This window comes from Pan troglodytes, chromosome 13 (assembly GCF_028858775.2).
Source record: "Pan troglodytes isolate AG18354 chromosome 13, NHGRI_mPanTro3-v2.0_pri, whole genome shotgun sequence".
In the NCBI taxonomy this organism is placed as follows: domain Eukaryota; kingdom Metazoa; phylum Chordata; class Mammalia; order Primates; family Hominidae; genus Pan; species Pan troglodytes.
Genome location: NC_072411.2, coordinates 87,787,067 through 87,811,943, shown reverse-complemented (window position 1 = coordinate 87,811,943; position 24,877 = coordinate 87,787,067). Strand labels below are relative to the sequence as shown.

The 24,877-nt window shown below is 34.4% G+C and overlaps 1 protein-coding gene across 3 annotated transcripts in view; it reads right to left on the bottom strand.

Moving 5' to 3' along the window:
* The window catches only part of FSIP2 (fibrous sheath interacting protein 2), a 114,510-nt gene that overhangs the window by 69,481 nt on the left and 20,152 nt on the right, over nucleotides 1-24,877 (bottom strand). For all 3 annotated transcript variants that reach the window (XM_016950151.4, XM_063791323.1, XM_063791324.1), the window contains exons 10-14: nucleotides 22,104-22,219; nucleotides 21,190-21,235; nucleotides 19,918-20,024; nucleotides 18,640-18,703; nucleotides 1,084-1,141 (exon numbers count right to left, since the gene is read on the bottom strand). In XM_016950151.4, the coding sequence (XP_016805640.3) occupies nucleotides 1,084-1,141; nucleotides 18,640-18,703; nucleotides 19,918-20,024; nucleotides 21,190-21,235; nucleotides 22,104-22,219 (391 nt within the window). The remainder of the gene's footprint in view (nucleotides 1-1,083; nucleotides 1,142-18,639; nucleotides 18,704-19,917; nucleotides 20,025-21,189; nucleotides 21,236-22,103; nucleotides 22,220-24,877) is intronic.

Below are 24,877 nucleotides of genomic sequence, written 5' to 3'. Positions count from 1 at the left end.
AGGAGAAGATAAAAAATGCAGTTATTACAACTATATTATGAGCCTCTTCTAACCTTTTCTTTAAAGAGGTAGGTATTTATATTTCTAATAAATAAAAACGTTTGTATCAAATAAGTAAAATAAACAATGTTATTTTACATATGGTCTACACACGGTCATCAAGTTTTATTGCTTTGAACTAGACAAGCCAGTTTCCTTCCTTCTGCATCTTTTACAGTGTTATGTATCATATGAATACTCAATAAGTCAAACAAACTGATATTTATCAGTCTTAAAGTAAAAATTATTATTTCAGGAAGCCTTGTCTGAACATGTCAATATCATTTGCCATCATGCACCACTTATTTTACTCAATCATCTTCATAGGACTTTGGGGTTTGTAAAGTCTATCCTAGACTTCATTTGGCTTGTTCATTTTTAAAAAAGATGATGGCATTGGGTGTAAAATAATACAAAGCTCACTGCCATTACTTAGATTCATGTTTTCCTCTCTTTCTTTTCTTGAGTTGAGAAAAACAGATATAAACATCAACAAAATAGGTGGTCACTAAGGTTTGAAGAATGAAAAGTCCCTGGGCTTAACAACTATCTCTTCTAAGTGCCATAATTTCCACTACTAGAGATTATTATTTTTTATTAAACTGCAAAATAGCCTTTGGGGTGGGGGAATAACCGATTAAGTCATTTATACTATAGAGTAAACTATTTTACCAGCCTTAGACAGCCAATAATCTCAAAAAGCATAAGAAATGGTAGCTGTTTCAAAGAAGAGAAAAGCAAAGAAATAAAGCCAGATCATGAGAAGCTACCGGAAGAAGGCTATGATGCGGATACACTTGAAAGTGGCATGGAGACCCTGACTATAGCTGGATTATAGATAAGGAGAAGGAGAAAGGAAAGGACAATGATTCACTTTGTCTACAATTTAAGCTTAGTGCTGAAAGTCTGCAAAAGACTAAGTTTCACTAAATCCAAGTAGAACTATAAAAATGGAGGATTCCATGGAATCATTTGCTTATGAGCAGCACTCTTATGTAATCATTAAAATTATTTATGATTATATATAATTCCTTAGGTACTCACATATTTGTGTAAACAGGAGAAGAAAATATACCCGGGTCTGTAGCATGAGCCTGAGGTCCTATTTATCAGAAAAATAAAATTACATAGTTTGTATCCATCCTCAGCAACTTGCTAAATGGTAATCCTCCAGTAGGTATTTATTCTCTGTTATCACTGCCTCGTTTACAGGCTTTCAGGGACTCTCCACAGTGAAGTCCAAAGTCCTTAGCAAGGACCTGTACTGTAAGATCTGATGTCCTCATCTACCTCTCCAGTGTCTTCTCTGACTAGTCTTTCGTACTTATGCTATGGTCCAGAGACAGAATATTTGCAGTTCCCTAAATATATCATGTTTCTCATGCTTCTCTGGACTGTGGTTTTGCAATTTCTTTTGTCTAGAACACCCTGTGCTGTATTTTAACTTCTCATATTTTAGGTCTCGTTCAGCTTATGTTAACTCTTGAAAGCCTTCCTTGATACGTACCTGAATAAATACCCTTCCCAGTGCTCTCAAAGCACTCTAAACATGTCTATATTATAAAACTCATCATGCTACACAGTAATTATGTTTACTCTTGTGTACACCTGATTATGACTTCCCTTTAGTGTCTGGTCAGAGCATTTAAAACAAGACATTGGGCCCCCCAAAAGATGGAGAATTAAAACTAAGAGCTCCTAAAAATATACAGATGCTTCTTGACTTACAATGGGGTTCATATCACAATAAAACCATCATAAGCTGAAAATATGTTAAGTTGGAAATGCATTTAATACACCTAACCTGCTGAACATAATAGCTTAGCTTAGCATGCTTTAAATTTGTTCTGAACATTTACATTAGCTTACAGTTGGGCAAAATCAGCTAACACAAAGCCTACTTTATAATAAAGTGTTGAATTATTTATTATATAATTTATTGACTGCTGTACTGAAAGTGAAAAATGGAATGGTTGTATAGGTACTTAAAATACAGTGTCTATTGAATGTTTATTGCTTTTACACAATCCTAAAGTTGAAAAATTATAAGTCCAACCACTGTAAGTCAGGGGCCATCTGTTTAGGATCCCAATGAGCTACATCTTCAATTAGTCATCTACAAAAAAAAAAAAAAATCATGCCACAGAGGAAGCAGAGAAATTATGTCTTGGCTTTTGGCTGTGGGTGGAGAAGGAGGAGGAGAAGATAAAAGTATTTGCTAAGAATTCGTAATCACAGATTATGTTTTCTATGACCTTGAGTTTCAAATCCACAGAAACTGTATTGTCTCTAAAACTACATATGAGAATTTAATTTAAAATGAATCTGTGTTCACAGCTCTTACAGATAACTGGCAGCAGCGTATGTAAATTTTCTTTAGAGAATTACAACCTATCCAAATATTATTGAATCCCCAACAATAAATTTCTGTCAAAACTGAGCTCACATATAACAGTAACAACCTCCCACTCCCCACAGAAATATAAAAAAAGAAAAACAAGAAACCATGGCTTTTAACAGAAACAAAAACAATATATTAAAATTAGACCTCAAAGATTTCAAATATTTGAATTAGCAAACATAAAATAGCAAATAAGAGGACTTTATATGTTTAAATATATAAAGAAGGCTTTTGAAAGGATAAGAATAGAAAAAGAGCCTATAAGAAGTCCAAATTTAAAAATAACTATTTAGAAATTGTATTTTATATATATAATATACCATAGTTCAATTTTACAAAGCAATTAATTTATGAAATAATAAACTATATAGAAAAACTAAATAACTAAAGAGAGAATTAGCGAACTAGAGAACATATTTGAAGAAATTAACAACAGGAATGCAGTGAGAGAAATGGAAAATACAGTTGTTAAAGGACATGAGACAAGAAGGTAGTCTAATACTCAGAAGAAGATAACGAAAATGAAGAGAGGCAATATAGAAAGAGGAAATGGCTGAAGCTTGTACAGAACTGCTCCTTATAATAATACTAAAGAAAAAATAAAGAAAACATCTTAAAAACAGCCCGAGGTGGGGGACGGAAGAATCACTTACACAGGAATAATTACATCATAGAATAAAAAGTAAAATAATTAAACAAAACAATTTTTTTTTTTTTGAGATGGAGTGTTGCTCTGTCACCCAGGCTGCAGTGCAGTGGCACGCTCTCGGCTCACTGCAACCTCTGCCTCCCAGGTTCAAATGATTCTTATGCCTCAGCCTAAAAATCCATTATCTTTAAAGTGCTAAGAAAAAAAAAATAACTGTCCCCTGAAACTTACTCATACCCTTGGACATAATGACATTCTAATACAAGGATAAAGACAATTTTATCAAATAAAATCTGAGAATTTACTCCCAAAATACGTTCACTAAAGACCTTTCTAAAGAAGGCGGTACTTTAGAACAAATGGCAATAATCCCAAGAAGTATTAAATGCAAGAAGGAATGAGTGGAGAACAAAATAAGCTGGTAAACAGGTGGGCAAATATAAATAAAATCTGTATAAAACAATAATAAGAAAGTAATTTGACTGATAAAACCTTTACAATGTCAAAATTTAAACTATTGGACAATAATAAGTATGATATAAAGTTATCATTAGAAGTAAATTATCCAATTTTAACTTTTATTTTAAATATACTTCAACATAACTAGAAGAGTAAATTTACAGCGTTCAACACAAAGAAATAACAAATGTTTGAGTGATAGATCTCCCAATTAACCAGACTTATCACTATACATTGTATGCTTATATCAAAATACATATGTACCCCAGAAAAATGTCTGATTTTATGTATCCATAAAAATTTAAACAAAAATGTTAGGGTAAATGCTAAAAGAAATATACATATGTTATGCAATTTGTAAAACAGTAAAAAAAAAACTAGATAAAAACTAAATTTAGCACTCTAAGAGAATGCAATAAAGAATAAATAAAAATATATTAAAAAGTAGGACAAAGAAACCACAAATAAGGCAGTAGAAAACTTCCGAAGATTTGTAATTTACATAAATACAAATTGATTGGGTTCAGTTAAAATTCAGAAATGCTAAGACAATAAAAATAAAGCAAAATCCAGCTGTAGATTGTCTACAAGAGGCATCTAAACAAATAAAAACACTAAGATTAGAAGGTGACATCTCTATATTAATATTAGACACATTTAAGGCAAAAAACATAACTTATGGTAAAGGTCACTGCATGATGATAGGAATATTCAATTCACCTGGAAGATATGATGATTCTAAAATTTGGATAAGTCTAATCACTAGATCAAAAATATTTTTTAAAATGGGCAGAGCTACATTAAGGAGTTTGCAAGCCCACTATCATTATTTTCAATAATTTTTAGAACAAGGAGTAAAAAATAAGTATATATGTGTATTTGAATATATAATAAGCTATATATTTGAAATACACAATTCACCGTCTTGATTGAATGGACATATTTAGAACATTACATCCCAAATTGAGCAATATTCATTGTTTTCAACCACACAGAAACTATTAAATAGTAATCATGTTTGCTAAGCCATAAAGCATGCTCTAGATTCCTCTTTATGTTTGGTATCATAAAGATCATACTCTCAGTCTACAATGCAATTAAATTATAAATGACCACCAACAAAAGTAAAGTAAAAATTAGAATAACTAAGCCAGGAGCACAAAATTTAACAACTAACTCATGAGTACAAACTAATAAACAAAATTGGATATTAAACATGATTTAGAAAAAAATGAAATATTATATTGCAAGTTTTTTGATACATTTTATATTTTCATACATATCACCAATTAAGTTTCACATACTGTTCTAAAAAGTTTAAAATATTAACTCATTGAATTCCCATAACAATCATCTTATGTATTACTACTATTATACTTATTTTATAGTTGGAAAATCTAAAGAACAGAGACATTAAATAACTTGGCCAAATTAACATGCATTTTAAGTACTGGAGTATGGATTAAACCTAGTTACCTGAGTACATCTGCTTAGCAACTATGCCATACTGCCTTTCAACAATCTCATCTAAATAAATAGGATATATTATAACTTTATGCAAATATATCTGAAAATTTTGATGAATTAAATAAATTTATAAAAAAAGTTACTTGCTAAAAGCACTCAAAAAGAAGAAAAATAGTTTTGAATCACTAAAGTCATTGAATTAATAATTTAGTTTTTTCTCACTAAAAGAACAAAAACTAGGTTATTTATTTTAACAGTGACTTCTACCGAACATTCAAAGAATATATAATTTCAACTTTGTAAACGTTTATAAAATAGTAAAAGCAGGCAACATAATTAACTCATGGGGCTAGTATAATCTTGACACGAAAACCGTATCAGGATACTATGAGAAAGGAAAATTACAACCCAACCTCTCTCAAGAACCTAGATGCTAAAATCCTAAACAAACTACTAGTAAATTTAATCTACACATGTATAAGAAGAAAAACACACGATAGATAGAATTGATTTAATCAAGGATGTGTGGCCGTTTTAACAAAAAAAATGATAGCCTTAACAGATACATAAAATATATTTTAAAAAGTCAAAATTCACCACTAATAAGGAAGTTTTGCATATTAGAAATAGAAAGATACTTTCTTAACCTGACATTATTATCTACCAAAAGATCACAGTACATATCATACTTAATGAGAAATTATTTAAACTTTTTTTTAATTAAGAAAGAAGACAAGGAGCCCACTTTTACCACTTTATTAATCATTGAACTTCAGGTCTTAGGAAAGGGAAGAGTGCAAAAAAAAAAAAAAAAACTACAATTATAAGAATTGCAAAGGAAGTAACTAAATTTTATTATTCGCAGAAGATATAATTTGATTTTTTTAAAAAACACAGTTACTTCTGTGTTATGGGGACAGGATTAATATATTAGTAAATATTAAGCCCTCTGCTGAGAAAAAAAGAGGGTCTCTCTACCCCTAACCTCCCTCAGCTGTACTTTACAGCACTCTGTTATTTTCAGGGAGGAGGTTATGGTCATCCTCAGAAGCAAAACTGACGGAAAATGTATAGCCATGCCTATTCATTATGTATTATCTCTGGCTGATTTCCTTATGATAGAGTGAGTAGCTGCAACAGAGACCATATGCCTGGCCAACATGTGGATTAGAATCTTGCATCCTGGCCAGGCACGGTGGCTCACGCCTGTAATCACAGCACTTTGGGAGGCTGAGGTGGGCAGATCACCTGAGGTGAGGAGTCCGAGACCAGCCTGACCAACATGGCGAAACCTGGTCTCTACTAAAAATACAAAAATTAGCTGGGTATGGTGTAATCCCAACTACTCGGGAGGCTGAGGCAGGAGAGTCACTTGAACCCGGGAGGCAGAAGTTGCAGTGAGCCAAGATCACACCATTGCAACTCCAGCCTGGGCAACAGAGTGAGACTCCGTCTCAAAATAATAATAATAAAAATCTTGCATCCCTCAGACAGAAAATAGACTTATTTTGTATATCCATAAAACACTTAAAAATGTCATATATCATATCACATATTTAGCTATAAAGAAAATTTAATGTCAATGAAAACAGATTTAAAGCCTATGCTTTTTGATGCTAATTCAAATAAATTAAAAATAAATAATAGGAATGTTATCAAAATTAATGTCCATAGAGATTTAATTTTCTGATATCAATTCAAGTAAATTAAAAATAAATAATGTTATCAAAATTAGAAATAAAAGAAATTTTATTTCCAGGTAACCATTACACTGAAAGGGATTCTAACAGGGAAAGTTAAAAAATACATATAAAGCAATGAAAAGCAGGACAACTGACATCAAAATGTACAGTGTTGAGTTGTACATCCATAGTAAAATATAGAGCATGAAAGCTATTATTATTATAATTTTTATTTTTTCTTATTTTATTTAATTTTTGAGATGGAGTCTCACTTTGTCACCTGGGCTGGAGTGCCCTGGCATGATCTTGGCTCACTGCAACCTCTGCCTCCCAGGTCAAGTCATTATCCCACCTCAGCTTTCCAAGTAGCTGGGATCACAGTTGTGTGCCAACATGCCTGGCTAAGTTTTTGTACTTTAGGTAGAGACAGTATATCACCATTTTGCCCAGTCTGGTTTCAAACTGCTGAGCTCAAGCGATGCACCCGTCTCGGCCTCCCAAAGTGCTGGGTTTACAGGCATGAACCACTGCACCCAGCACAATGTAATTTTTAAATAAAAACCTGGCCAGGTGCGATGGCTCACGCCTGTAATCCCAACACTTTAGAAGGCAAAGTGGGTGGATCACCTGAGGTCAGGAATTCGACACCAGCCTGGCCAACATGGAGAAACTCCATCTGTACTAAAAATACAAAAATTAGCTGAGTATGGTGGCGCACACCTGTAATCTCAGCTACTCGGGAGGCTGAGGCAGGAGAACTGCTTGAACCCAGGAGGCAGGGGTTGCAGTGAGCCGAGATTGCACCACTGTACTTCAGCCTGGGTGAGAGAATGAGGCTCCATGAAAACAAAACAAAAACAAACAAACAAAACAAAAAACCCACAATTTTGGAAGATAGAGTTAACAGATGGTCTGGGACTGTTCTATCCTTAATTCTGTGGAAGCTTAGATAAAAAAATCCTGCTTGACAAAAGAAACTACCATCAGAGTGAACAGGCAACCTACAAAATGGGAGAAAATTTTCGCAACCTACTCATCTGACAAAGGGCTAATATCCAGCATCTACAATGAACTCAAACAAATTTACAAGAAAAAAACAAACAACCCCATCAAAAAGTGGGCGAAGGATATGAACAGACACTTCTCAAAAGAAGACATTTATGCAGCCAAAAAACACATGAAAAAATGCTCACCATCACTGGCCATCAGAGAAATGCAAATCAAAACCACAATGAGATACCATCTCACACCAGTTAGAATGGCAATCATTAAAAAGTCAGGAAACAACAGGTGCTGGAGAGGATGTGGAGAAATAGGAACACTTTTACACTGTTGGTGGGACTGTAAACTAGTTCAACCATTGTGGAAGTCAGTGTGGCGATTCCTCAGGGATCTAGAACTGGAAATACCATTTGACCCAGCCATCCCATTACTGGGTATATACCCAAAGGACTATAAATCATGCTGCTATAAAGACACACGCACACGTATGTTTATTGCGGCATTATTCACACTAGCAAAGACTTGGAACCAACCCAAATGTCCAACAATGATAGACTGGATTAAGAAAATGTGGCACATATACACCATGGAATACTATGCAGCCATAAAAAATGATGAGTTCATGTCCTTTGTAGGGACATGGATGAAATTAGAAACCATCATTCTCAGTAAACTATCGCAAGAACAAAAAACCAAACACCGCATATTCTCACTCATAGGTGGGAATTGAACAATGAGATCACATGGACACAGGAAGGGGAACATCACACTCTGGGGACTGTTGTGGGGTGGGGGGAGGGGGGAGGGATAGCATTGGGAGATATACCTAATGCTAGATGACGAGTTAGTGGGTGCAGCGCACCAGCATGGCACATGTATAGGTATGTAACTAACCTGCACAATGTGCACATGTACCCTAAAACTTAAAGTATAATAAAAAAAAATCCTGCTTGATGGTTTGCAGTCATAAGAGAATAACTGACACTTGACAAGCCTTCTTACCATAATCAATCAGAAAATTAGAAGACTATATCAATAATCTTTTTACTTATGGAAAACAGGAATCACAATAATGTACTCTCTGCACAAAGGGATAAAGATAAAGTGAAGTTTTAAATTACCACATATTATTAACTAAAGACACTTTCCAGGCAATAACATACTATGGTGGTTTAACTAATTTGAGGAGTTAGAAATTATACAAAGATTTTAAAAAGCTAAGGCAGCTACAAACTATAGAGAATAATACCAGGAAAATATGGCATTATATACAGGAAGAAGTCCATGCTTCTAAAATGGCATCCTGTTGAGTTTTTAGCTCTATATTAAGTTGTACAATCTAGTGTGATACCCAGGCAAATGACAACTTCTTGTAGAAAAAAAGATTACTGTGCAGGTGTGAAAAGAATAAGTCTCAATTTCACACAAGACTGGAAAATATTTTCTAACTGACTAGTAAGAGAGGAGGGACTTGGTTGAATGTCTAGCACATCTTACAGAGACCCCAGAAAATTCATCTCCATTTAGGAGAACTGAAGGATCCATAAAGTAAAATTGACATTATATGTCCCATAACAGCATTTAAACATAAGCCTTAAAAAATCATGATCATACATAAACTTGTTAAAACAAAATTCTCCAATCTTTAAAAGCAGACAAAACTCAACAATAGCATAGCAGTAAAACTGTCCGATATGCAATAAAATATGTAATACATGGAAAGAAACAAGAAGAGATATAGCTAGGAAAAATATTAGTCAACAGAAATAGATTTAGAAACAGCACAGATGACACAATTAACAGGAAAGACCTTAGAAACATTTAATGAGGGGGAGAGAGGTTAAGATATAAAAACAGCCAATAGAACTTGTAAAATAACTCATTATCTGAGATTAAAAACTTACTGGTGTGATTTGACACTACAGACAAATAAAATAATCTCAAAGACATAGCATTAGAAACTATACAAACTGAAGCACGTGTATTTTGAAAAGATTTGTAAGTAGTTAAGAAAGGCTCAGTAACCTGCAGGAAAATATCAGGTGATCTAATGTATGTTTAAATTGGGGTCCCAGACTACAGTCAAAGTGAAAGAATAAATTATAAAATTAGCTAGAGAAAAGCATCTAGTCACTTACAAAGAAAACCTCATTAGAATAACAGCAGATTTCTCAGCAGAAACCTTACACGCCAGAAGAGAATGACATAAAATATTCAAAGTTTTGAAAGAAAAATAGTGCTGGCCAAGAATTCTATGTTTAACAAGATTAAGCTTCACAAATTCAGGAGAAATAAATTTTTCCCAAACAAGCAAATACCGAGGGAGTTCATCACCACTAAACTGGTCCTGTAAGAAATGCTCTGGGCCTGGCGTGTTGGATCATGCTTGTAATCCCAGCACTTTGGGAGGCTGAGGCAGATAGATTGCTTTGAGCCCAGGAGTTTGAGAACAGCCTGGGCAACATGACAAAACCCCATCTGTGCTAAAAAAATACAAAACTAGCTGGTATGGTGGCATGTGTCTGTAGTCTCAGCTATTTGGGAAGCTGAGGTGGGAAGATGGCTTGAGCCTAGGATGTGGAGATTACAGTGAGCTGAGATCATGCCACTGCACTCCAGCCTGGGTGACAGAGCTAGATCTGAAAAAAGAAAAAGAAAAAAACAAAAACAAAAGAAAAGAAAGGAGAAGAAAAAGAGAAGAGGAGAGGAGGGGAGGGGAGGGGAGGAAAAGAAAAGCTAAAAAAAATTCTAAACTCAGGTGATATTCACCATTATGAAAACACACAAAAGTACAAAATCAGTGACATGGTTTGGATGTTTTATCCCCTTCAAATATCAGTTTGAAATGTAATCTCCCAGTGTTGGAGGTGAGGCCTGATGGGAAGTGTTTGGATCATAGGTGCCGATCCCTCATGGATGATTTGGTGCCCTCCTTACAGCAGTAATGAGTGAGTTCTTGTGCTGAGTTCACATGAGAACTGGCTGTTTAAAAGAGTTTGACACCCACCCACTGCTGCTTTCTTACCATGTGATATGCCTGCTCCCCTACTTCACCTTCTGCCATGAGCGGAAGCTTTCTGAAGCTCTCACCAGAAGCAATGCTGGTGCCATGCAGAACCATGAGAAAAATAACCTATTTTCTTTATAAACTACCCAGCCTCAGGTATTCCTTTATAGCAATACAAATGAAACACAGAAAATTGGTACCAAGAAGTAAGGCATTGCTATAAAGATACCTGAAAACATGGAGGCAGCTTTGGAAATGGGTAATGGAGAGAGATAAGAAAAGTTTGAGGGCTCTGGCTCTGAAGAACACAGGAAAATGAGGAAAAGTTTGGAACTTCTTAGGGACTGGTTAAATGGTGGTGACTGAAATGCTGATAGAAATATAGACAGCAAAGTCCTGGCTGATAAGATTTCAGATGGAAATGAGAAAGTTATTAGGAACTGAGCCAAAGGTCACACTTGTTATGCCTTAGCAAAGAGCTTGACTGCATTGTGTCCATGTCCTGGGCATTTGTGGAAGGTTGAACTTAAAGAGTGATGTCTTACAGTATTTGGCAGAACAAATTTCTAAGCTGCAAAGCATTCGAGAAATGATGTGACTGCTTCTAACAACCTATAATCAGATATTGGGGCAAAGAAATGACTTAAAGTTGGAACTTATATTTAAAAGGGAAGCAAAGTGTAAAAATTTGTAAGGTTCACAACCTGTCTTTGTGATAGAAAAGGAAAGGGTGTTTTCAAGACAGAAATACAAGCAGGTTGTGGAGCAATCACTTACTAGAGAGATTAGCATGACTAAAAGGGGGCCAAGTGTTAACAACCAAGACAATGGAAAAAAGCCCTCAAAGGCATTTCAGAAGTCTTTGGGAAAGCCCCTCCCATCACAAGCCCAGAGGCCTAGGAGGAAAGAATGGTTTTAGGGGCCAGACCCAGGAAACTGATCCTCTGCTCAGCCTCAGGACACTGCTGCTCACATCCTGGCCACTCCAGCTCCAGCCTCAGCTCAAAGGGCCCAGGTACAATTTGGGATGCCACTGTGGACATTGCAAGGCATAAGCCTTGTCAGGTTCTATGTGCTGTTTAGTCTGCAGGTTTACAAAATGCAAAAGTGAAGGAGGCCTGGCAGCTCCATATAGATTTCAGAGTATGTATGAGAAAGGCAGGATGCCCAGGCAGAAGCCTGCTGCAGGGCTGAAGCCCCTGCAGAGAGACTCTAGTAGGGCAGTGCCAAGGGGAAATGTGGGATTGAAGAACTCACACTGAGTCCTCACTGGGCACTACCTAGTGGAACTGTGGGAACAGGACCAATGCACTCCAGATCCCAGCATGGTACAGCCACCAGCAGCTTGCCACCTCAGCATGGGAAAGCAGCAGGCATTAGACTCAAATCAGTGACAGAAGCCATGGGGGTTCCACCCTGAAAAGCCACAGTGGTGGGGCTGCCTAATGCCTTGGGAGACCACCCCTTTTTTTTAGTGTTCCCAGGATGAGAGACATGGAATCAAGGGAGATTATTTTGGAGCTTTGAGATTTAATGTTGGCACTGCTAGGTTTTAGATTTGCATGGGGCATGTTGCCCCTTTATTTTGACTGTTTTCTCCCTCTTAGAATGGAAATTCTACCCAATGCCTGTACCACCATAGTATCTTGGATGTAATAACATGTTTTTGATTTCACAAGCTCATAAGTGAAGGCAATATACATTAAGTCTCAAATTAAATTTTGGACCTTGGACTTTTTATTGAATTAATGCTGGAATAAGTTAAGATTTGGGGGGACTATTGGGAAGGGATGATTGTATTTTGCAATATAAAAAATACATGAGATTTGGTGGCCAGTGGCAGAATGATATGGTTTGGATGTTTTGTCTCCTCAATATTTCATGTTGAAGTATAATCCCCAATGTTGGGGGTGGGGCCTGGTGGGAGGTGCTTTGGTCATGGGAATGGATCCCCCATAAATGACTCTGTGCCCACTTCATGGTAAACAGTGAGTTCTCACTCTGAGTTCTGATTGTTTAAGAGCGTGGCACCCACCCACTGCTGCTTTCTCACCATGTGATATGCCTGCTTCCCCTTCACCTTCTGCCATGAGTGGAAGCTTCCTGAGGCCCTGAGCAGAAGCAATTCTGGTGCCGTGCGTGTATAGCCTACTGGGAGCCAAATAAGGATTGCAATGTGATTCACAACAACCAGAAAATGAATGAAATACTTAAGAAATACCACTAACCAGGGAGGTTCAAGATCTCTGCACTGAGAATTACAAAACACTGCTCAAAGAAACCAGAGATGACACAAACAAGTAGAAAAAGGTACTATGCTCATAGATAGGAAGAATTAATATTGTTAAAATGACCATGCTGCCCAAAGCAATTTACAGATTCAATGCCATTCCTATCAAACTACCAATGGCATTCTTCACACAACAAGAAAACATTATTTTAAAATTTGTATGGAACCAAAAGAAAGAGTCTGAATAGCCAAGGCAATCCTAAACAAAAAGAACAAAGCAGGAGGCATCAAGCTACCTGAATTCAAAGTATACTACAGGTCTACAGTAACCAAACAGCATGGTATTGGTACAAAAATAGATATATAGGCCTGCAACCATCTGATCTTTGACAAAGCTGACAAAAACAAGCAATGGGGAAAGGATTCCCTATTCAATAAATGGTTCTGGAATAACTGGCTAGCCATATGCGGAAGATCAAAACTGGGCCCCTCCTATACAGAAATCAACACAAGATGGATTAAAGACTGAAATGTAAAACCCTATTTATAAAAACCTTGGAAGACAACGTAGGCAATACCATTCAGGACATAGGAACTGGCGAAGGTTTCATGAAGAAGATGCCAAAAGCAATTGCAACAAAGGCAAAAATTGACAAATGGGATCTACTGAAACTAAAGAGCTTCTGCACAGCAAAAGAAACTAGTAATACAGTAAACAGACAACCTAGAAAATGGGAAAAAATATTTGCAAACTATGCATCTGGCAAGAGTCTAATATTCAGGATCTGTAAGTAACTTAAATTTATAAGAAAAAAAAATTCCATTAAAAAGAGGGCAAAGGATATGAACAGACACTTTTCAAAATAAGATAAACATGCAGTCAGCAGCATATTTTAAAAAGCCCAATATCACTGATCATTAGATAAATGCAAATCAAAATCACAATGAGATACCATCTTGCACCAGTCAGGATGGTTAGTATTAAAAAGAAAATAATAGATGCTGGCAAGGTTGCAGAGAAAAGGGAACATTTATACATTGTTGGTGGGAGTGTAAATTAATTCAACCACTGTGGAAAGTAGTGTGATGATTCCTCAAAGAGCTAAAAACAGAACTACCATTTGACCCTGAGATCCCATTACTGGCTATATACCCAAAGGAACCATACACCATTCTATCATAAAGACACACGCATGTGTATGTTCATTGCAGCACATTACTCACAATAGCAAAGACATGGAATCAACCTAAATGTTCACCAATGGTAGACTAGATTTTTAAAAATATGGCACATATATACGATGGAATACTATGCAGCCATGGAAAAGAATTAGATCATGTCCTTTGCAGGAACATGGATGGAGCTGGAGGCCATTGTCCTTAGCAAACTAACACAGGAACAGAAAACCAAATCCGCATGTTCTCACTTATAAGTGGGAGCTAAATGATGAGAAAACATGGACACGAAGAGGGGAATGACACCGAGGCCACACTGCGGTAGAGGGTTGGAGCAGGGAGAGGACCAGAAAAAATAATGATTGAGTACTAGTACTAGGCTTACTACCAGAGTGATGAAATAATCTGTACAACAAACCCTCATGACATAAGTTTATCTGTAAAACAAACCCGCACATGTATGACTCAGCCTAAAATAAAGATTTTCTTAATAAAGAAAATAACTATTTGCCCATTAAAAATAAAATAAAACAACATAAATATGGAAAATAACTATATGCCAATTAAAAATAACATAAAAAAGAAACAATAGGGAAAGATAATTTTTTCAATAAATGTTGTTGGGAAAACGGTATGTCCACAGGCAGAAGAATTAAATTGGACCCTTACCTCACATCATATACAAAAAATAACAAAAAATGAATTAAAGATATAAACGTAAGGCCTTAAGGCATAAAACTGTAAGAGAGAACATACAAAGCTTCTTGATGTTGATCTGGGCAATAAATGTTTGGGTATGGCACTAAAAGCACAGGCAATAAAAGCAAAAATAGAAAAATGAGATTGCATCAAGTTAAAAAGTTTTTGCATTGCTGTAAAACAATAAAGTGAGAAAGCAACCTACAGAATTGTATAAAATACTTGTAAACCATATATCTGATAAGGTGTTATTATCCCAAGCATATAAAAATCTGAAACAACTCAATAGTAAAAAAAAATTATTAAAAATAAAAATACAATCAAAACCATAATGATATACCACTTCACATCTCTTAGAATGCCTATTATCAAAAAAGTAAAAGACAACAAGTATTGGCAAGATTGTGAAGAAAAAGAAATCCTTGCACATTGTTGGTAGAAATGTAAATTTGTACAGACATTGTAGAAAACAGTATGAAGGTTCCTCAACAATTACCTTATGATCGATCTAGCAATTCAACTTCTGGGTACATATCCAAAGGAAATGAAATCATATGTTTTCATTATGTTTTCAGTATGTTGAAGAGATATCTGCACTCTCATGTTTACTGCAGCATTATTCACAATAGCTAATATATAGAAACAAATGTACATCAACAGATGAGGGGATAAAGAAAATCTGATATATACCAAGAAATAGATGTATCTAAGTAGATGTATAAATAAACACAGATACACAGACAGACAGAAAGACAGACAGATATAATACAATACTATTTAGCCTTTCAAACAAAGGAAATCCTGCCATCTGTGACAACATCAAAGAACTTGGAGAACATCATGCTAAGTGTAATAAGCTAAATGCAGAAAGACTAAAAACGGCATGATTTATAGGTGTAATATAAAAATGTCAAGCTCATAGGAACAGAGAATAGAATGGTGGTTACCAGGAGTTATGGGGAGGAGGATATATAAGATGAATAAGTGTGGAAGATCTAATGTACAACAATGTGACTATAGTTAACAATATTGTGTCATTAAAAACTGCTAAGAGTAGCTCTTTTTTTTATTTTTTATTATACTTTAAGTTTTAGGGTACATGTGCACATTGTGCAGGTTAGTTACATATGTATACATGTGCCATGCTGGTGCGCTGCACCCACTAACTCGTCATCCAGCATTAGGTATATCTCCCGATGCTATCCCTCCCCCCTCCCCCCACCCCACAACAGTCCCCAGAGTGTGATATTCCCCTTCCTGTGTCCATGTGATCTCATTGTTCAATTCCCACCTATGAGTGAGAATATGCAGTGTTTGGTTTTTTGTTCTTGCGATAGTTTACTGAGAATGATGATTTCCAATTTCATCCATGTCCCTACAAAGGACATGAACTCATCATTTTTTATGGCTGCATAGTATTCCATGGTGTATATGTGCCACATTTTCTTAATCCAGTCTATCATTGTTGGACATTTGGGTTGGTTCCAAGTCTTTGCTATTGTGAATAATGCCGCAATAAACATACGTGTGCGTGTGTCTTTATAGCAGCATGATTTATAGTCCTTTGGGTATATACCCAGTAATGGGATGGCTGGGTCAAATGGTATTTCCAGTTCTAGATCCCTGAGGAATCGCCACACTGACTTCCACAATGGTTGAACTAGTTTACAGTCCCACCAACAGTGTAAAAGTGTTCCTATATCTCCACATCCTCTCCAGCACCTGTTGTTTCCTGACTTTTGAATGATTGCCATTCTAACTGGTGTGAGATGGTATCTCATTGTGGTTTTGATTTGCATTTCTCTGATGGCCAGTGATGGTGAGCATTTTTTCATGTGTTTTTTGGCTGCATAAATGTCTTCTTTTGAGAAGTGTCTGTTCATGTCCTTCGCCCACTTTTTGATGGGGTTGTTTGTTTTTTTCTTGTAAATTTGTTTGAGTTCATTGTAGATTCTGGATATTAGCCCTTTGTCAGATAAGTAGGTTGCAAAAATTTTCTCCCATTTTGTAGGTTGCCTGTTGACTCTGATGGTAGTTTCTTTTGCTGTGCAGAAGCTCTTGAGTTTAATTAGATCCCATTTGTCAATTTTGTCTTTTGTTGCCATTGCTTTTGGTGTTTTAGACATGAAGTCCTTGCCCATGCCTATGTCCTGAATGGTAATGCCTAGGTTTTCTTCTAGGGTTTTTATGGTTTTAGGTCTAACGTTTAAGTCTTTAATCCATCTTGAATTGATTTTTGTATAAGGTGTAAGGAAGGGATCCAGGTTATTCAATTAGGAAAAGAGGAAGTCAAATTGTCCCTGTTTGCAGATGACATGACTGTATATCTAGAAAACCCCATTGTCTCAGCCCAAAATCTCCTTAAGCTGATAAGCAACTTCAGCAAAGTCTCAGGATACAAAATCAATGTACAAAAATCAGAAGCATTCTTATACACCAACAACAGACAAACAGAGAGCCAAATCATGAGTGAACTCCCATTCACAATTGCTTCAAAGAGAATAAAATACCTAGGAATCCAACTTACAAGGGATGGGAAGGACCTCTTCAAGGAGAACTACAAACCACTGCTCAAGGAAATAAAAGAGGATACAAACAAATAGAAGAACATTCCATGCTCATGGGTAGGAAGAATCAATATCGTGAAAATGGCCATACTGCCCAAGGTAATTTACAGATTCAATGCCATCCCCATCAGGCTACCGATGACTTTCTTCACAGAATTGGAAAAAACTACTTTAAAGTTCATATGGAACCAAAAAAGAGCCCGCATCACCAAGTCAATCCTAAGCCAAAAGAACAAAGCTGGAGGCATCACACTACCTGACTTCAAACTATACTACAAGGCTACAGCAACCAAAACAGCATGGTACTGGTACCAAAACAAAGATATAGATCAATGGAACAGAACAGAGCCCTCAGAAATAACGCTGCATATCTACAACTATCTGATCTTTGATAAACCTGAGAAAAACAAGCAATGGGGAAAGGATTCCCTATTTAATAAATGGTGCTGGGAAAACTGGCTAGCCATATGTAGAAAGAGAGTAGCTCTTAAATGTTCTTCTGCCACCACACACAAATAGTAACTACGTGAAGTGAGGATATGTTAATTGGCTTGCTTGTGGTGAATACTTTACTGTATATACACATATCAAGTTGTATATGATTCTCCTTGTCTTACGATGGTGTTACATCTTGATTAGCCAATTGTGAGTCAAAAATATTGTAAGCTGAGAATGCATTTAATACCCCAATAAACCGACAGTAAAGTTGAAAAACCCTAAATTGAATCATTACAAGTTGGGGACCATCTGTACCGTCTATATATACAGTTTTAAATTATCCACTATACCTTAATAAAGTTGTGGTGTGGGAGAGAAGCTGCTGTAAAAGCAGAAAACAGTAAGTATAAGGATATGAGCACAAAAACTTTAATTTTTTTTCAAATTTTGGTTGTCAACATTAGTACAAACAATAAAAATAACAAAAAGAAAATAGGAAATTCCTTCTGATCCTTCATGTCTCAACGCAGTCTCTTTCTAAATTATAAAGGCTTCTATGATGACCCTAGATAGGTCTATGCATTCTCTTTCCCATAACTTTCCCAGCTTTTACACATACCCACTTCCTTTATTGCTCTTATCATATTGGGCCATGACTATCTTTCCAAGCATACTGTAAGAACCCTGAGCAAAAATTGTGCGATTTTTCCTTGAATGATTAAAACTTAGCACCATATCTAACATGAAGCAAAAACTCAATAAATGTTAGTTGAAAGAATAAATAGAATGCAAGATTTACTCAATAATTACTGCTGATATTTACCTGATTCGCAGAGATAGCTTGATCTCTTGGTTGGTCTTCCATCCCAATCAGCATTTGTCTCCTTCTACATAATTCACAACAGCAAAACAAATAGATCCACAAAAAAAAATTTTAGGACTCAAACATCAACTATTATTTCTATATTTATAGTACAGAAATTTAAGATTTTGAGAATTTCTCTTTAATGTCAATTTATAAGAAATGCACATGTTTTTATTATGTTTACATTACAGGTATTATTTATAGAATTCAAAGTTCATAGTTGTATCAAAAGTTGTACTTAAAACCACCTACACATTTGGTAATTTGCTGAGACTTTGGGATTTAGCATATAGTTGTACTTTCATCTAACACATCTAAGATTTAATATGGATGGCAATCTAAGATTTAATATGGATGGCAATGCTGATAGTGCACACATTACCCTAAAAAGGTCAGTAATAAAATTTAGACACTGTTTTTAAAGGAATTTTTTTTAAGTTAAGGGCATAGCCTTTATAATATTTTGGCCAATATGACACCCAATGTCCAAGCTGTTAAAAAAATTTTTTTTTATTCTTAGCATATTTAATGTGGCTATTGATATGGTAGAACAGTGAACTAAACCTGATGTACATTTGTCAAATGTTTATTATAAAACTGCACTACAGAAAATCGCATTGTGGTAAACATACTACATTTTAGGAGTTATACATAATTTAGTGTCTCAATTATTATGCATTCTAGGACATGGAAAATGATGCCACTTTCAACTCTTGTTATGAAGAATTCTTTTGGAAATAATTTAGTAAATTTCTAGTTTATTGAAATCTATTTCAAACCACATTAACTCCCTAGGGCAGTTGAGCTAGTTAATACTATACTAATGATGAAACCAAAGATACATGTTTGATTCCTGTAACAAGTTGGCAACCCACAGAAAAAATCTATTTCATGTCCAAAAGCTATACCCTGAATCTTTGCTGGTATCTCTCGAACAGCAGGTAACTGATCACTGGTCAAAAAGTACTAAATCATTACTGTACAAGCCCAGTCAAAGAAGTCCAACTTTATACTTCCTCTAAAAGTTGTAGATACGTACCATGAACTAACATCTTGTAGCTTACATTTAAGCCGACTGTTCAAGGGCTATTAAAACGTTATTATTGTATGACTAATTTCAGGGAATAAAGTTGTTTTGTATGGTTACATAAATCATGACATTTTATACCAATTATGACCATAAGATCATATCCCTTTTATTGTGTTTGTATTTGGGGTAAAAGAACTGTTATATACCTCTTCTTTTGAAGGATCCAAAAATGCCTGTGAATCTCTGGAAAAATTTCTCGTGGGTGATACCTGCGCTGAAATAATTGAACCTTGGCCTGAAATATTTATACCTCCTAGAGAAAGAAGAGATAACTTTAAATATGAGAAGCTGATATTGCTGGGACAAGGGTTAATATTAATTTACAGCATTACTCCAACATTCTCCCTGCTCAGCTGCCACAGTGACTAGAATTGCCACAATCAGGGATTTATTTGAGTCAAGGAAATATCTCCAAAAATAACACGTCTTTTTTGATGTTTACTGCCTACAAATTTCCAGTGGTTCCCATTGCCTTCACAGACAAGCCTGAAATCCTTATTTAATGTTTTATGCCAGCTTAATCTTCTGCTATAACCACAGCCTACCGCTAGAATTAACTTTTTGCATTTGAGTAATTAGGCAATGAAAAATCATTTGGATAGTGAAATAAACAAAGCTGTGATTTAGGAAGATTGTTTCATAGAAAAATGTATAGTTGGTTAAAAAGAGGAAGATGAAATTGGAGGAAGATTACTGCAATAGTGAAGAATGGAGAAAACAAGGGTAGGAGCAAAGGGAACGGAAAAAAGTGAAGATCAAAATAAATTAAGGAAGTAGAATAGACAGAAAATGCAAACTTTTAGATACAAAATATAAAAGGAAGAGTCCAAGGCAACTTAGGTTTTGTGCCTGGGTGAAATAAAAGGGTCAGGAAGATGATGATGAATTGAGTTTTGCATTAAATTTGAGGTGATCCTTAGCCACTGGAGGAAGATGTCTCATGTTTTCTGTATGCATATGTCAGATATGTATGTGAGTATTTTTAGTGACTTGCATAAACATAACAAGGCACACAGATATTGGGTAATGAATATTTCATTTAAAGACAAATGGGAAACAAAATGTGTCATTTGTTGGAAATTAATGGCAGTGAAATATGGAAACAATCTTGGGGATAGTTCTCTGTATTCCAATCTCCTGAAGCCAGTATGCCAGCGTCTTTATCTGTAACTACAAACAGCTACAGCAAGGACCCTATCTTTTCCACACTTTGCAAATTCCAAAAGGCACACTCATCCAGCAATCACTCAAATATATGGGCTAATTATAATATCTATATTCATAAAAAATTTATATCAGCCTTAATTTTTTAGAATAAGCATATTTTTATAATCAGATAAAACAACTTAAAATATATAATAAAACTATAATTGCATGCCTAATAACAGAAAAATTATGACTATTGTTTATTTTCTTACCTCTATCATCGAAAATACTTGAGTTTTTAGATACCATCCCATCTCTCTACATGGTACCACATTGAAGAGAAAAAATTACATTAGTAACTGTACTTCCAAAAAAGATTCTGCCTTCTATCAATTAACCAATGAATACAGATGTTTTCCCTCTTTTAACCAGTAACTCATAAAAACTGTTTAGGTAAAATACATATCATCAACCTCCTAGGATACCTTTCATATAATCTCAAATTTAACTAGTCCAAAACTGAGTTCAATATGTAGCAATGTATAAACTTACTTCTTCTCCAGTCTTCCTACTTTGCCTAAAGGCATGGTAATACATGCTGTGGTTGGTTCTAAAAAGTTTAGATTCATTCAGTTTGTCTCAGAGAAATCCAATCTAATCCATTCATACCCAGTCCAAACCAGTGTAATGCTTATTAAAAACACTGTTTAGAACCAAAGTAAAATTCATCATTCCAGGATAATTTTATTGGAATAGTATCTTTCTGTGTCTGCTGCCTCACTAGACAATGAGTCTTTTAGAGGAGCAATTATGTCTTATTCTTTTTATCTTATATTACCCAATTTCTTATATTTAATTTATCTTATATTACCCAATTATTGTTTTCCTTCATTCTAGCTTAGTACAACACCTAGTCAATAGCATATGCTCAATAAATGCAAGCTGTCATTATTATTATTACTGCCAAATGTTTGTTTGGGTTATTTTCTGCTAAAATCCGTAGTGTGTTTAGCACAAAGCTAACTCAACACTTTTTCTGCCAGGAAAATGGATCATGTTTCATGAATAAAACTCAGTATCCCTAAACAATCAGTACTATGCTGCTGAAGGAGAGAGTTCATAGAAATAAAAGTTAAGTAGATAAATTAATAAATACAACACAAAACTTTAAAGCATAATTGTATACCTTTTGATTTATACCATTATCCTGTACATCTGCCTGATAAACAACAGAAGCTGAGTTTTTTTTCGTAAAATTATTTGAACTATTTTGACGCTGATGAGCAGCATTTGCTGTATGTCCTAAAAGAAAACGAGAGAGAAACTCTATAGTTTTTTTTTTTTTAACAGCTTTAGGAAAGTACAAAGTACAATAAATTGTATCTATTTAATTATTTAATTGACTTTGAAATCTGTATCCAACTGTGAAACCATCACTGCATTCAAGATAACATGTCTATTATCCCTAGAAGTTTTCTCATGCAACTTTGTGATCTATCCATCTCTCTGTTCTCATACTCCAACAACACTGATCTATACCACTAACTCAAGATTAGTTTGCGCTTTCTAGAATTTCATATTTCCCTGGCTTCTTTCACTCAGGACAACGTTGTTGCATGTATCAATGGTATTGCTTTTCTTTTTCATTTCTGAGAAGAATTCTATTGTATGGCTATGCTATAATTTTTTATCCACTTACCTGTTGATGGACATTTGGATTGTTTCCAGTTTTTATAAATAAATATTTATTTAGTTTACTTGTTTATATTATTTTATTATAATAAATATAAATTTTATTATTTATTATAAATAAAATTTATAAATAATAAATTTCTTTGAACTTTCATGTACAGGTCATGTGTGAACACATTTTTTTTTTCCTTTTTACTGGGTAAATACCTAGTAGCTGAGTGACTGGTCACATGGTAAATATAGGTTTAACTTAAATAAAAAGCCAAACCAGTTTTTCAATGTCGTTGTACCATTTTACATATCAATCAGCAGTGTATCAGAGTTTCAGTTCTTTCACATCCTTGCCAACACTTAGCAGAAAAATAAATATCAAAGTAAAATTTTTTAAAAACATAAAAAGAGAGAGAAAGAATGAAATAAAAAACTGGCTAATTAAGATATTTAGTAAGTAATAAGCCAAAAACAAATAAAGCCACAAATCAGCAAAATAGAATCTACAGATAATTAATAAATGAAATAATAAAGAAATACATGAAAAATGTATGCCAATAAATTTGAAAATAGATACAAGGAATTCTCTGAAAAATCCAAATGATCATGTCTCATCACAAATAAATAGATAATATGAAGAGCCCTGTAGCAAAGAAATTGAATATGAGGTTTAAACCTTTCCACAAAAAAGCTCTAGACTCAAGTGACCTCACCTCTGAATTGTGCTAAATATTTAAGCAAGAAATTATGCTAATTCTACACAAACTCTTCCAGAAAATTGAAGAAGAGTGAACATTTTCTATCTCATACATTGCCATCAGAATCACTTTTATACAAAATATACAAGGCATTATAATAAATTAAAAATTCGTTCAATTCCCCCATGAGCAAACATGCAGGAATTATAAACAAAACAAATAATAAATATTATGTATAATATATAATATATAACAATATTATTATACTGACCATTATATTAATAATATAGTAATCATAATTATAAATATAGTAAATTATAATTTTAATACTTATTTATAATTATAAAAAAGTTAATTATCTTATATATTATATACTGTAAATAATATAATATAAATATATGTGAATATATTTCTGTATAATATAATTTTAATAAATATAAGTATATTAAAATATGTTAATATATATTATAATACGTAATAAAAATTATGCATTATGAATAAGTAGAGTTTATCCAAGGAATGAAGAAAATCAAAAGTAATTTGATTCATTCAAAAATCAAAGTAATTTATAATATTAACAGAAAAAAGGAGCAGATTCGTGTGATTATGTCAAAGTCACAGAAAAAGTATGATACAATTCAACACCCATTAATGATACAACTTCTTAGTGAACTAAGAAAAGAGGGGATGTCTTTTTCTAACAAAGGCTATATTTAAATATCTAGAGCTGATATCCTAATTCATATGTATCACTTTCCCTTATGTTTTGGAACAATATTAAGATGTACACAATCACCACTGCTGTTCAACATTGTACTAGAGGTCCTAGACAGAGAGAAATAAATGAAAAGTGAATCCCAACAAAATTGCAGCAAGCTATTTTGTAAAAATTGGCAAGTTGTTTTTAAAATTTGTATAGAAATGCAAAGGCTCTAGAATAACCAAGTCAACCTAGTATAACAACTAACATTGGATAACTCAATTTTAACTCAACCAAATTTCAAAACTTATTATAAAGCCACAAAAATGAAGAAAATTGAGGTATTTGCATAAAGACAGATAAATACATCAATAGAATGGAAGAGAATGTTTAGAAATAGGCCCAGCTATCGATGATCACTTTATATTTTCAAAGTTGCCAAAGCAACTAGATTTGTACAAGATAAGCTAGGATCTTCCTGTCTTCCCAGGTAGCAAGGAAGCTATCAAAGACCACTAGGGTTAAGCCAAAAATACCTCTAGAGCTATAACAAAGGCGCTTCCACTGGCCAGAGATGTTACAACATGAAGACAATGAGGATGAAGACCTTAACGATGATCCATTTTCACTTAATAGTAAATACATTACATTTTCTCTTCCTATGACTTTTTCAATTTAATAACATTTTCTTTTCTATAGTTTACTTTATTGTAAGATTATAGTATATAATACATATAACATACATAATATGTGTTACTCGACATTTTATGTTTTCAGTAAGGTCAATGGTGGGCTGTTAGTAAGTTTCTGGGGAACCAAAAGTTAAATGTAGTTTTTTTACTGTGCAAGGGGTCCGTACTTCAACTATCACCCCTTGAT